This window comes from Myxocyprinus asiaticus, chromosome 48 (genome assembly GCF_019703515.2).
Source record: "Myxocyprinus asiaticus isolate MX2 ecotype Aquarium Trade chromosome 48, UBuf_Myxa_2, whole genome shotgun sequence".
NCBI classification, from domain to species: domain Eukaryota; kingdom Metazoa; phylum Chordata; class Actinopteri; order Cypriniformes; family Catostomidae; genus Myxocyprinus; species Myxocyprinus asiaticus.
In genome coordinates, this window is record NC_059391.1 from 16368577 (window position 1) to 16382486 (window position 13910).

The window sequence follows — 13910 nt, forward strand, 5'->3', positions numbered from 1 at the left end:
AATAATAACCAGATGAGTACATTCAATATGGCAGGAGCTGATGATGAGTTTTTTGTTTTTGTCTTTGATATTAGGATGTGAGATAGATACACAGGGCACTGTATTTATTTTTCTACAAAGCATCTTGCATGTATTAAAATGTTATTTTTGCTTTCTGTTTAGAGGACCCAAGGACTTGTTCTACTTCTCTAGTCTGAGGCTGTTCAGGTGATCCATTCTCACATCTTTGAATACAGTGAATGAGGACAGTCTCTCTTAGGTGCAGGTAAGTCTCTCACTGTTTTTTCTCATCTTGTATTTTGGTTATTATTATCGCCATTGCTAGGTTAGGGTCTCGTTTGCCTGTCAGGCACTAAGCAGGGTACCTGTCTCCAAACATTACTGATTGATAGAGAAGTTTACATGGCTGCAGTTCTGCATGAGGTCATCACTTCCCCACTAGATGGCCTTGTCTTTCTATAAAACAATGCAGTTCACTTACACTGATTGGATGGACATGGTCCAACCTCCCAAAATCACCACTAATCCTCTTAGAGACAAAACTTTTACTGGTCCAATCTGCTGCCTCTCTCTGGTGCGCCCACCCTCTTTTGCTCTCTCTCCATCTCCCCACCCCATGCCTGTGCACCCACTGTGGGGAGAGTGTAATCCAAGTGGATTACACTGTAAATTGGGTTATGGAGGATTGGACGCTCTGGAAGTGAATCTCAGCTGCAGCACTGTCTAAACTGCTCAGCGCTTCCTATTCGTGTGGATTCCAAAGGTGTTTTAGTGTTGATGTATGTATTATCACAGGGATTATTGCTTGTGAAGAACCATGGAACTTTGCAAAGCATCTATCAGATGTGATGCAGAGGATATAATGGAGCATATTTTAACACATTGACATTGCATTTACTTTAAGGATTACTTGGATTATCTGTATCATCCTCAAAATGATAAGTGTTGATTACTCCATGAAGCTCAGTGTTAGTTTGGGGAAAGTTTCTGGAAGATCTGAGCATGAATAGGAGTCTGCTGGTGTGAAACAAGGCCTTCCAGGAACTTTTGGATGTGCAAACAATATGACTGATGTGGAGCTCAGAGACACACTTGATAACATTGAGGCCAACATGAAAAAGTCTGTTTGGAAACAAGTGAATGGAAGTCAGGCTACAATTTCAGTACCACTGGAGTAGAGGATTCTGGGCGCCTGTTTCTCATGACTGTTCACCGTAAAGATGTGTCCGTTAAGGATGGATGTGAGCATCATGTGTCACAGAAGAGGGTCTTCTTGGGTCACGTTCTTCATAGTCTACACAGGCATGATTTGTGTCTTCACACATGCTCAAATGAAGATTCCACCTGAAACGTAAGATTCACCTTTGAATTTCCGCATTTTATTTCCGCATTGAATTTGCCCCCTTTCTTTCCCATAATGTATTTAGGATTTTTTCCTCACATAAACGGATACTATTATACATTTATAAATACTAATAACAGATAGCATTTAAAATAACAAACAAAAATATTTGACATATTTCTTCCATCATTTCCATAATTTGTTCATGGTTTTCTTCACATGAGCAGAAAACATTATAAAATTATAAATACCAATAATAGATCCCATTCAAATTAGTTATAAACAAATATATCACTGAAAGAGAATGTTTATCCCATTTCCATTCCAGAATTTATTTATGATGATTTATTTATGATGATGTCTCCACATTAAAGTGAATGTTTGCACAAACTTAAACAGTTTTGCTTTCTTGCATAGGCATCTCTGATTTGACTTGTCTATGATTTTATGTGCCACATAAGTGACCATGTAAACTGAGACTAAATCACTGATATTTTTTATTTCGTTTGTTGTGCTATGGGTGAAAATTATAGTAAATATCTTATTAATATTTTGCTCCTTTCATTGTGTAACTGTTTGATACCTTCTCTTTAAGACCAGACAGACTATTTCGGGCTATAATTTGCGCTGTGCTTTCTCAAGTTCCATGCACATTAGAATTTCAAATGAGACAGGAAGAGAAATTGCTTGTGATCATTTTTAGGAATTCCCTGATCAACAGTGTTTGTCGTGGTGTAAAAATTCAGTCCTCATGGGACTAGGAAGTCGTTATTAGCAGATGGCAGACACTTTTCGACATAAGCGGCAATACAAATATTTTAAGGTGGAGAGGCAAGATAGTAGTTTTGTGGGATTGTAATTCATTAGCTTGCATAGACAGTAATTTATTACAGTGAAGAGAAACATGCATAATTCTTTTATTAATAAAAACTATTAAAGCTAGTCTTGGATAGAATGCTTTTGTGAAAGGTGTGAGCCGTAACTACTGTTGGTGGTTTTTGATTGACAAAAACAGACCTCCTAAAATAGTGACAAATCTGCCTCAGGAGACTTCTCTGATCATTGTTCTTACGTTTTTAAATAGAAGGTTAATGTCCTGGTTTGAAGTGGCACTGTTTTAGCAGATACACTCGTACCTTTGATAATGCTTTCTGGATAACAGCCAGAGATGCAAGCTAGCTCACAGATGGTCACACAGTGTGCCGTGTGCATACAGGAATTTCATATCAGAGGCTTTGACCCTTCCCTAGAGTACCCTCAATATTATTCTTATGCATCATAATTTTAAATTTGTATTAAGTATACATACAGTATACAGTTCAGTATATAACACAAAGCCTATGTCAAGGGATGGGATTTTATATCTGTTTTTAGGGATTTATTGCTATAAAAACAAACTGTATTTTTACCTTAGTACCCTGTATTTGTGTTGAGATACAGTATATAGATTTTATAGAACTTCAGTTCTAGGAAATCACATGACAGTTGTGTAGGTTTTCTTGCAGCACACAAGGGCAAGGGTGTATTTTAATTTTTACATGTAATTTAATTATTTTTAGGATTTAGATAAAAATCCTAGATAGTTCACTTAAAAATGTCAATTCTGTCATCATATACTCACCCTCATTTTGTTCCAAACCTATATGACTTACATTCTGTGGAACACTAGAGGAGCTGCTCTTTTTCCATAAAATGAAAGTGAATGGTGACTGAAGCTGTCAATTCCTAACATTCAGTTTAACAGTTCCTTTTGTGTTTTCCATGGAAGGAAGAATGTCAGATGGGTTTGGAACAACATAAATGTGTGTAAATGATGACAGAATTAAAATTCTTAGGGAAACTATCCCTTTTAAGTCTCTCTGAAGTTTTTTGGATAGCAATGTGTTTGCATCTTTATCTGACAGGCCGGATATGTTGTGGTTGGCTCCACATGGATTTTCCTTGTGGAAATAATGTCACAATCCACAACATAGCCAAGCTATTAACACAATTCCCCAGGCACCCTAAGGATCCCGGACTCTTTCAGGTCAACAGAGATGCCTCCACATAAGACTGATGACCTGTTAAGTTCAGTGTTAAGCCAGCATGACCCAGAAGTCACCTTTTCATATGACAAAGTGCTGACAGATCTTTCTGCTTTTCTTTATATGACTAACCACAATATTTTATTTGCATTTTGTGCATCATACATTAAGAATGTCAGGGATGTTTTACTACAGACAATGTATGTGCTTTTGTTCACATAATTTACAGTGACCTCATGTCCTAGGCTTACATTTAAGCATTTTAATGTATAGGATTGTCTGTGTTCGGACTGGGTTTCAAACTGTGAAGTTTTCATTCACTGTTAATGTTTAGAGATCAGTAGATTACTTTGAATCCTATCAAGTGATTATGGGCCACCTACAAAACCAACACTACTACTGTATGTATATTTATAGACATGCGAAATCATGTGAAACAACTTTCTTGAATTTCAGTTGGAATAACAATTCAAACATTCAACTAGATCCTTTGTTTTTGCGCTTAAATGTTCAATTCAATAGTGATAAACTTCACACAGTTTGTGCTGTTTCTTTGTGTTTCTAGGGTTCAAAAATGGGCTATTACCCTTTCAGAGAAAATAAATGCCTTTGCATCAAAATATTCAGGAGCTGCTCTATTACAAAAGGTCAGTATCAATTAAAATAAAAATGTGCCAGTCCATTTCTTTTAATAATTTTGAAAATCAGCATAGTCTGTGTGGGTAGTTTAAAAACTTTCAAAATGGAACACCCCTGTTTTCACAAGAGTTTAGAAAATGCTCTGTAATCTGGAAATGAGAAACTTAGATGGGGGTTTCAGTTTAAATCTGCATGTGTCATATATAAAACTATGTAAAGCTTTAAGGGATGGTTCACCCCAAAATTAAAACACTGTCATCATTTACTCACCCGCACGCTGTTTAAAACCCAAATTATTTTCTTTCTTCCTTCCTTGCAACACAAAAGAATATTTTAGGCATTTTAGACGAGAATAGGTAACCCAAAAATGAAAATTCTCTCATCATTTACTCACCCTCATGCCATCCCAGAAGTGTATGACTTTCTTTCTTCTGCTGAACACAATGAAGATTTTTAAAAGAATATTTCAACTCTGTAGGTCCATACAATGCAAGTGAATGGTGACCAAATCTTTGAAGCTCCAAAATCACAAATGCAGCATAAAAGTAATCCATACAACTCCAGTAGATAATTCCATATCTGCAGATGCAAGAAGATTAGTTTGGTTGAGAAACAGATAAATATTTAAGTCCTTTTTTACTATCAATCTCCACTTTCACTTTCACATTCTTCTTTTGCTTTTGCCGATTTGCATTCTTCGCACATATCGCCACCTACTGTTCAGAGTGGAGAATTTATATTAAAAAAGGACTACAGTATTGATCTGTTTCTCAATCACACCTATCTTATTGCTTCTGAAGTGGATTTAACCACTGGAGTTGTATGGATTACTTTTATGCTGCTTGCATATGCTTTTTGAGCTTCAGAAGTTTGGCTTGCATTGTATGGACCTACAGAGCTGAAATATTCTTCTAAAAATCTTCATTTGTGTTGAGCAGAAGAAAGAAAGCCATACACATCTGGGATGTGTATGACTGAGGGTGAGTAAATGATGAGAGAAATTTCATTTTTGGGTGAACTATCCCTTTAAATAATTTTTCAGTGAAAATCTAAAAGGATGAACAGAGATATTTATAAAAAAAATGATTCTTTTTGTATTCTGCATAAGAATGAAAGTCATCTGACAACATGAGGGTTAGTGAATTATAACAGAATTTTCATTTTTGACTGAACTATTCCTTTAATAACAGAGAAATGCTTTTGATGAAAACATTTTTATTGTAGATAAAAATTCTGAGACAGTTCTCTTGGTATGTCTAGAAACTTAAAGATGTTGAGCCCATCGTTAGAATAGAGGAGGTGGATGGAGCACGCTTAGTTCTAGACTTTTCTGATGAAATTGAGAGAATGCTTGGAAGCAAGATGAAGTCTGTGAAGGTCGGTATTAGATTTATTCTCATTTTCTATTATATTATTGTCTGTATTATTTTAAAGTGACCCTGCAATTGTTAACTTTAAGACTCTTCTGTAAATTCTCTGTTTAATTTGATGACTGTCATTGGTTTTAACTTATAGAATCAAACATAATGTGCTCTTTGTCCTCAGAGATTGGCAGACACTGCTGAGGATGCTGATTTATATCATGAGTTTAATGCATCTTTACAGGTAACAGTTTATGACTTGAACATGCATTTGAATCTGTTAGTAAAACCATATAATATCATTTATCATAAAATGGACCTTAGATTCTGATGAGCCATGTTAAAAGCCATTGCAAAATGGTGGTAAATACACACTTATGACCATACTTTCTGTATTAATGTGCAAAATTTCTGTGTTACTTGGCAACCACAAAGAGTTAGAGTAATAAACTATTGTATATTACAAGGTGGTAAAATTGTTAATTCTGAGTATTAATATTAATAAATTACCTATTTATTAACATTGAAGTTTTTATCATATTGTTAGAAGCAAGTATTGTCCCTAAGAACACCCCTTAATCATGATAAAACCATTTTGTCTTGCTCAGTTCGACTATTTCAATGCATTATTGGTGAATACTATGGATGAAGAGGGAAATTTCATCGAGCTTGGAGGTGAATTTCCATTGGAGGAGAATGAGCATTTCAACAAACTTGCAGTCAACACTTTAATGAGCGACATTCAAGTTCCAACCAACGTCTACAACAAAGGTATGACAACATGAATAAAACCACCATTTTATGTTATCTTGAATCTTTGGTCAGATCACAACCATGAACTCAAATCCCAGGAATTCTAGACAACTAATGTCATTTATCACACTTCTGCTGAATCCAGATCCAGACATTCTTAACGGCGTGTACATGTCTGAGGCCTTGAACGATGTTTTCATTAGTAACTTCCAAAAGGACCCAACGCTTACATGGCAATATTTTGGCAGCTCAACAGGCTTCTTCAGACTCTATCCAGGTATGATAACTTTTTGATTCAATGAGGTTTACTGTTGTTAAATCTTGCAACTTCGAAGTTCATGACTACAGTTGGAGTGTGCAATCTTCTGATCCAGTTTGTTTGTCTTTGTAACACTCAGGGATCAAATGGACCCCCGATTCTAACGGCGTTGTTGCTTTCGACTGCAGAAACAGAAACTGGTGAGATGACGTAAAGCATTTTACTGAAAATCCAAACAACATTTGTTGTTCTGCATATCAAGTAATTGTTCAACAAACAGATAGTCCAGCCCCAAAGTCAAACCACTGGTTAAGCCAGAGTTTGACATGTCTGGCCACTCAAATAAACTGAGCAAGGTTGCAATAGCACCACAGAGCCAAAGTATTTACACTCTTTGGAAATTCAACCTATGAATGGCTTGCTTGTTGTTTCAGCACATTCAACTGGGATAGGAGACTGGGATAAGTACTGTATTTGTGCATAAAAAAATACACATTTCACCTTTAAAATAGCATGAATTGCCTACTTTAGCAAATTTCACTGAGAAATAAGTTACCTTGTCTTTAGATAAACACTTAGCTACAGCATCTTTGCATTGCATTTTTGCATAATGGCATATTGGGCAAGGTCTTTTCAGCAAGGTCTTTTCTTGACCCAGTGTGCAGTGCAGGATTATTTGTGTGGATGCCACCCAAATGTCTGCTTGTGGCTATGGTAGCACAGCCAGTTAGGCACTGATCCCACTGAAAGACTTTAATCTTATGCGTAAATGGTTAGCAGCTCAACCACCAGGTTAGTAGGACTGACTTAGGATCCATATGTGATTGTTTACACAGAAGTAAATGATTACTATGAATATTGATAACTCCAGTATAGTACAAAGAAAGATACTAACATTTTGGAATAAGACAGGATTAGAGAATTGGATTTGAATCATCCTTGAATAATTATACTTATTAAACTTTAATTAAGGAGCGAGTTAACCTCTTGGTAGCCCCCACCCCCATATACCTACCGTAAATTGGGTGTTGCTATTTTAAACTAGCAATCAATATTACTTTAATTGCATTTATTATAGTCAGAGTGTCATGCGCCTATTCCTGTTCATTTAAAAAAATAAAATAAAATATATATATATATATATATATATATATATATATACAGGTGCATCTCAATAAATTAGAATGTCGTGGAAAAGTTCATTTATTTCAGTAATTCAACTCAAATTGTGAAACTCGTGTATTAAATAAATTCAATGCACACAGACTGAAGTAGTTTAAGTCTTTGGTTCTTTTAATTGTGATGATTTTGGCTCATATTTAACAAAAACCCACCAATTCACTATCTCAAAAAATTAGAATATGGTGACATGCCAATCAGCTAATCAACTCAAAACACCTGCAAATGTTTCCTGAGCCTTCAAAATGGTCTCTCAGTTTGGTTCACTAGGCTACACAATCATGGGGAAGACTGCTGATCTGACAGTTGTCCAGAAGACAATCATTGACACCCTTCACAAGGAGGGTAAGCCACAAACATTCATTGCCAAAGAAGCTGGCTGTTCACAGAGTGCTGTATCCAAGCATGTTAACAGAAAGTTGAGTGGAAGGAAAAAGTGTGGAAGAAAAAGATGCACAACCGAGAGAACCGCAGCCTTATGAGGATTGTCAAGCAAAATCGATTCAAGAATTTGGGTGAACTTCACAAGGAATGGACTGAGGCTGGGGTCAAGGCATCAAGAGCCACCACACACAGACGTGTCAAGGAATTTGGCTACAGTTGTCATATTCCTCTTGTTAAGCCACTCCTGAACCACAGACAACGTCAGAGGCGTCTTACCTGGGCTAAGGGGAAGAAGAACTGGACTGTTGCCCAGTGTTCCAAAGTCCTCTTTTCAGATGAGAGCAAGTTTTGTATTTCATTTAGAAACCAAGGTCCTAGAGTCTGGAGGAAGGGTGGAGAAGCTCATAGCCCAAGTTGCTTGAAGTCCAGTGTTAAGTTTCCACAGTCTGTGATGATTTGGTGTGTAATGTCATCTGCTGGTGTTGGTCCATTGTGTTTTTTGAAAACCAAAGTCACTGCACCTGTTTACCAAGAAATTTTGGAGCACTTCATGCTTCCTTCTGCTGACCAGCTTTTTAAAGATGCTGATTTCATTTTCCAGCAGGATTTGGCACCTGCCCACACTGCCAAAAGCACCAAAAGTTGGTTAAATGACCATGGTGTTGGTGTGCTTGACTGGCCAGCAAACTCACCAGACCTGAACCCCATAGAGAATCTATGGGGTATTGTCAAGAGGAAAATGAGAAACAAGAGACCAAAAAATGCAGATGAGCTGAAGGCCACTGTCAAAGAAACCTGGGCTTCCATACCACCTCAGCAGTGCCACAAACTGATCACTTCCATGCCACGCCGAATTGAGGCAGTAATTAAAGCAAAAGGAGCCCCTACCAAGTATTGAGTACTGTAAGGGGGTTTAGAGGAAAGGAGGAGGCGAGAACCGGCTTGACAACATAAATAATAATTTATTATCCAAAAACCCAACCAAAAACACACAACTAAAAACACAGCACAGCTGTCTGTAATTCTCTCTCTCTCGAACTGTCGTCCCCGGCCGCCTTTATCCCTCGCGCGCCCCATCAGGCTGATTGGGGACCGGGTGTGTCTCATTCCAACCCGGCCCCGCCCTCCTCAGCTCTACAAGTACATATACAGTAAATGAACATACTTTCCAGAAGGCCAACAATTCACTAAAAATGTTTTTTTTATTGGTCTTATGATGTATTCTAATTTTTTGAGATAGTGAATTGGTGGGTTTTTGTTAAATGTGAGCCAAAATCATCACAATTAAAAGAACCAAAGACTTAAACTACTTCAGTCTGTGTGCATTGAATTTATTTAATACACGAGTTTCACAATTTGAGTTGAATTACTGAAATAAATGAACTTTTCCACGACATTCTAATTTATTGAGATGCACCTGTAATATATATATATATATATATATATATATATATATATATATATATATATATATATATATATATATATATATATAATGGCAGTTTTGATTTACTTGGTGCTATAGGTGAGATTAGACATGAAGGAATTTTTTATTATTTTTTTAAACGGAGGAGTTTGGTATGTACACTATATGTTTTGTTTAGTGTGGAAGAGGACACGGAAAAGAGCAGCTTTGGCATTTTGATAATAATTCCTTTTGTGTTACATGGGAGAAAGTCATGCAAGAGTTTCAAGTGACATGAGAGTGGGTGGATAACAGAATTTTCATTTTTAAGCAAATGATCTACAGAAGATATTTGATTGGACTGACCAAATTTAGACATATGAATTAGTAATTTCTGCAACCTAATTTTAACCAAACACTATTTTACTCAAAATAATAGTAACACTCATAAAAAAAATTAAATAATAATATATACATTCAAAATCCACTTGGCTCAATAAACTAACCAGGATTTAGGGCGAGAATGCCTCAGATATTTGGGCAAAAATGCCATCGCAGGGGTTGCTCTTTTTATCTGTTATATGAAACATTTGATCTATTTAATTTCTAGATCATGCGTTTAGACGCCGTAGTGGCCAAGTATTTGCTATGAATGAATAACATGTAAAAAAAAAAACACTTAAAGATAAATATGCCACTGAAAATCAAATGTCGCCCCTTAAAGGTTCAGTTCACACAAAATTAAAAATTCATATACTCAACCTTCTGTAGTTCCAAACCTGTATGACTTTTCTCTTCCACAGAATACACACAGAGATGTTAGACAGTATGTTAGTCTCAGTCACCATTCACTCTCATTGTATCTTTTTTCCATACAAAAAGTGAAAGGGGACTGATATCTTTTTGTGTTCCATGAAAAAAAACAACAACAACATGAGAGTAAATTATGACAGTACACCCAAAAATGGTTTTGTAACAACATGAGAGTAAATAATGACAGTACACCCAAAAATTTAAATGCTGTCCCTTTAATAAAAAAGTTAATTGGTAACAATGGGTGGGACATGCCCACTTATCTTTGAAAGGGCATGACAGTTCTGAGCATAGCCCCCCTAGACAGACCTACTGTAGATCTCTTGAGCACACTTCTAAAAAAATCCTCTCTTTCTGTCAGGTATATCCAGGCTGCCACATCTCCTAAGGACATCATCATTCTGGTTGATGTCAGTGGCAGCATGAAAGGTTTAAAAATAACCATTGCCAAACACACCATCAACACTATCCTGGACACGCTTGGGGAAAATGACTTTGTCAATGTTATTGCAGTAAGCACACCCTTTGGTTTCCATTTCAACTGTTCTATTGCAGACACACATTTTTCTATTGCAGACATAGAAAAGTCTTTTAATCATAAAATATGATTTTGTCATCATCCTCCCTCAGTACACTGATTATGTCCGCTACGTGGAGCCCTGTTTTAAAGGGACATTGGTTCAGGCAGACTTGGACAACCGAGAGGTAAGTCGATTAACCACTTCACTTGAGCCTGAGGAACAAAGCCAATGACTCCATGCCAAAGCAGGATACCTGTTCACTTACATTCCCCCATATGCACTCACGTACACCTCATACACAAATTTATACATCATGTTTGTTTGTCATTTTGGTGTGTGGTTTACTTTGGTATCTCATTGAATTAAAATGCAGTGAATGTATCATTTAGGAATTTTGTCATTTTATTCATGATTCAGAATGAATAGATCTTAAATTAGTAGTCTTCAACTGGTATGTCACAACCCAAAATTGGGTCTCAGGCCTGTGCCGACTGGGTCACGGACAGCAGGGAAAAAATAATGCTAAATGCGAGTAATAAATTGCAACTAACCATATAACCATGCATAGTTAGAATGGGAAAATTAATAAGCTTTTCAACTTTTAAAAGTGAGGAAAAAACACCCCTCTTTTTACCCCTCTTTTCCGTGTTCTCACATGTCTAGTCCACTTGATTTAAATTATTTCTTGGTTTATTTAATTATTTGTTTGATTATTTACCTTTTGGTGCAGATAAATTGTTCGCTTTATGGGGCCACTATGCTATAGTTGTGGCATCCTCATTCTGTTGTTGCTTTTAGCCATGTGATAGCATAGTGAGTGGGTGATTTGATCTGACGTGTTGCTCTTTGCTTGATATATTTCAGAGAGCAAGTAGGGACGTACTCTAATCTGTGGAATTATGGTCAGATACGGAATTACAGAGTGATCTGGTAGTGAAGCCATCGTAGGTAGCATGCATCATCTTGCGTATCACTCATATATTACTCATTTATCACACTTCTATGTCAAAATAATATACAGTACATATGAGTGTGTGTCTGTTAGTGAGTATATATATATATATATATATATATATATATATATATATATATATGTGTGTGTGTATGTATGTATGTATGTATGTATGCAGTATATGTGTTACATATAAAAATCCAACATCCAAATTGCATTTTTGTGTTTGCTCTGTTCTATTTACACCCTATGCAAATTATGGTCTTGACTTATCTAGTACACCTGCATCATTAAGCATGATTCATAGACTATAAATAGGATAGCTGCAAGAAAGTTTCCCATTGTTTGTCTGTTTCGTAAAGCAACTATATAATTGTATGTCTCTGAATGTCAAGATGTAACGCAAGTAGAACAGTTGATCAGGCCTGCTCAGCCATGGCTTAATGTAGGTTGATGGGTCAGCAGAGCTGGTAATGATATTGCAGGTCTAAGTCAGTCAGCATCTGCTCGAGGTGCTGATACTGAGCCTGTAAGAAATACTCTGAATGACAGCAGCATGATCAGATCCCTGTCCCACCTGCTTGGATTTGAACTGGATCCTATAGTTTTGTCCCATTTTTGTTCATCTAGTAATAGAGCTGTTCAGGTTGCAGTCCTAAAACCCTGACATGGGTTCCCTTGAGAATTTCCTATGGGTTCTTTAGAATGGCAGTTTTGGATTTATGAGTAAAATAAGGTCTGTGTTTAAAATTACTTACACGTTTGACTTTCACATTTTGTTTTAAAGCAAATTGTATGCAGTCTTTCCTCAATAGTTAATACTGAAGCCGCTGTTTAAAAAAAAAAAAAAAAAAGCAAAGTCAGTGGGCATGGCCATGAAGTTTTGGTATTTTCGTGCAAGCATGTGCTAAGTCTAGGTGCATGTTTTCATGAGCTGAATAGGAGGCTAAACAAAAAGTTAAAGTGTGACGAGACTGCAGTATACCCAACAGACTCTACAGCGCATGCAAGCCATTCGCGCATCACGAGCCGGCAGCGCTTCACTTTTGGTTAATCGCGTGAGTAAACGTGCCCTCTTGCATGCGCAGCGCAAGTCTCGTCACACTTTGATAGTGTTTAATGAAGAACATGAGTGTGATCATTTTACCATGGTGCGGGGCTTTTCTCTTTAACTTTCTTTAATTGAAGGGGGGCAACACTATCTATCTATATTGTCTCTATATTTTCTTCTGAACCTTTTTGGCTTACTGAGTATTTTAGACAAATCTGGAAGATTATTAGTGAAGCCATCTTTAGTGGTCGAAATAGTTCTACCTGATTGATAACGTGGTGTAGATTTTGTAACCTTAGCTAAGCACAGCATACAAGAGATGAGGTGATGATCTAAGATGTCATCACTCTGCAGCAGAATTTCTAAACTGCTATATTGAATTAAATCTAGTGTATGATTATGGCGATGAGTTGGTCCCATCACATTTTGTCTTGAAAACAGACCTGCTTTTGAAATGTCTTAGCGCAATGACCTACTTCTCAGAAAATAGCTAATTGCGCTTTGCGCCACTTCATTTACATACACCCAATACACCCACAGTTTATACGCATACACCCACAGTTATCGCAAACACTCCCACCCTCGCCCACTTGCACCTTGCTCTAGCACGAAAATTTAACTTAGAATTAGTGCTCTCACGAAAATTGGATAAGATGTAGCGCACGGTCGTTGCGCATAGCGTTGTGCATAGCGCGGCGCATTACGTACTCACGAAAATAGAGCACATTTCTAAAAATTCTAAAGAGATCTTAATTGTGAATTTTCTTTCATAAAGGAAGCCAGAACCAATAAATTCTCCATCTCCATCCTCTCTTTCCCCTCCCAACTCTCATTTCAGCATTTCAAGCTGCTTGTGGAAGAACTCCATGTGAAGGGGGAGGCTAAAGTTAAAAAAGCAATGAAGGAGTCTTTCCGCATCCTAGCTGACGTTAGTATCATTCACAACATGGGTACACTCGTTCATGCAAACACACACATATACAAACCACTGCATACAGTACTAACCCTCAGCATGTCCTCCTTGTATCTCTTCCTGTCTCCTAGGCCAGAGCAAATGGTCAGGGCAGCCTGTGTAACCAAGCAATAATGTTGATCACAGATGGAGCCATGGAAGACTTCCAATCAGTGTTTGAAGAGTTCAACTGGCCCGACAAGAAGGTAACACACAATCTTCTCACTCTACAGGGAACAGAGGGTGTAACATATGACATACTACATCAATAATAT

The 13910-nt window shown here is 37.0% G+C and overlaps 1 protein-coding gene across 2 annotated transcripts in view; it reads left to right on the forward strand.

Annotated features, from left to right (window-relative positions):
- The first annotated feature begins 685 nt into the window (after nt 1-685).
- LOC127437594 (voltage-dependent calcium channel subunit alpha-2/delta-4-like) overlaps nt 686-13910 on the forward strand; it is a 48924-nt gene continuing 35699 nt past the window's right edge. For both annotated transcript variants that reach the window (XM_051692616.1, XM_051692617.1), the window contains exons 1-11: nt 686-1351; nt 3932-4013; nt 5266-5382; nt 5551-5610; nt 5975-6137; nt 6265-6396; nt 6518-6578; nt 10521-10671; nt 10790-10864; nt 13522-13611; nt 13728-13841. In XM_051692616.1, coding sequence (XP_051548576.1) covers nt 1221-1351; nt 3932-4013; nt 5266-5382; nt 5551-5610; nt 5975-6137; nt 6265-6396; nt 6518-6578; nt 10521-10671; nt 10790-10864; nt 13522-13611; nt 13728-13841 — 1176 coding nt within the window. In that variant the 5' untranslated portion in view covers nt 686-1220. The remainder of the gene's footprint in view (nt 1352-3931; nt 4014-5265; nt 5383-5550; nt 5611-5974; nt 6138-6264; nt 6397-6517; nt 6579-10520; nt 10672-10789; nt 10865-13521; nt 13612-13727; nt 13842-13910) is intronic.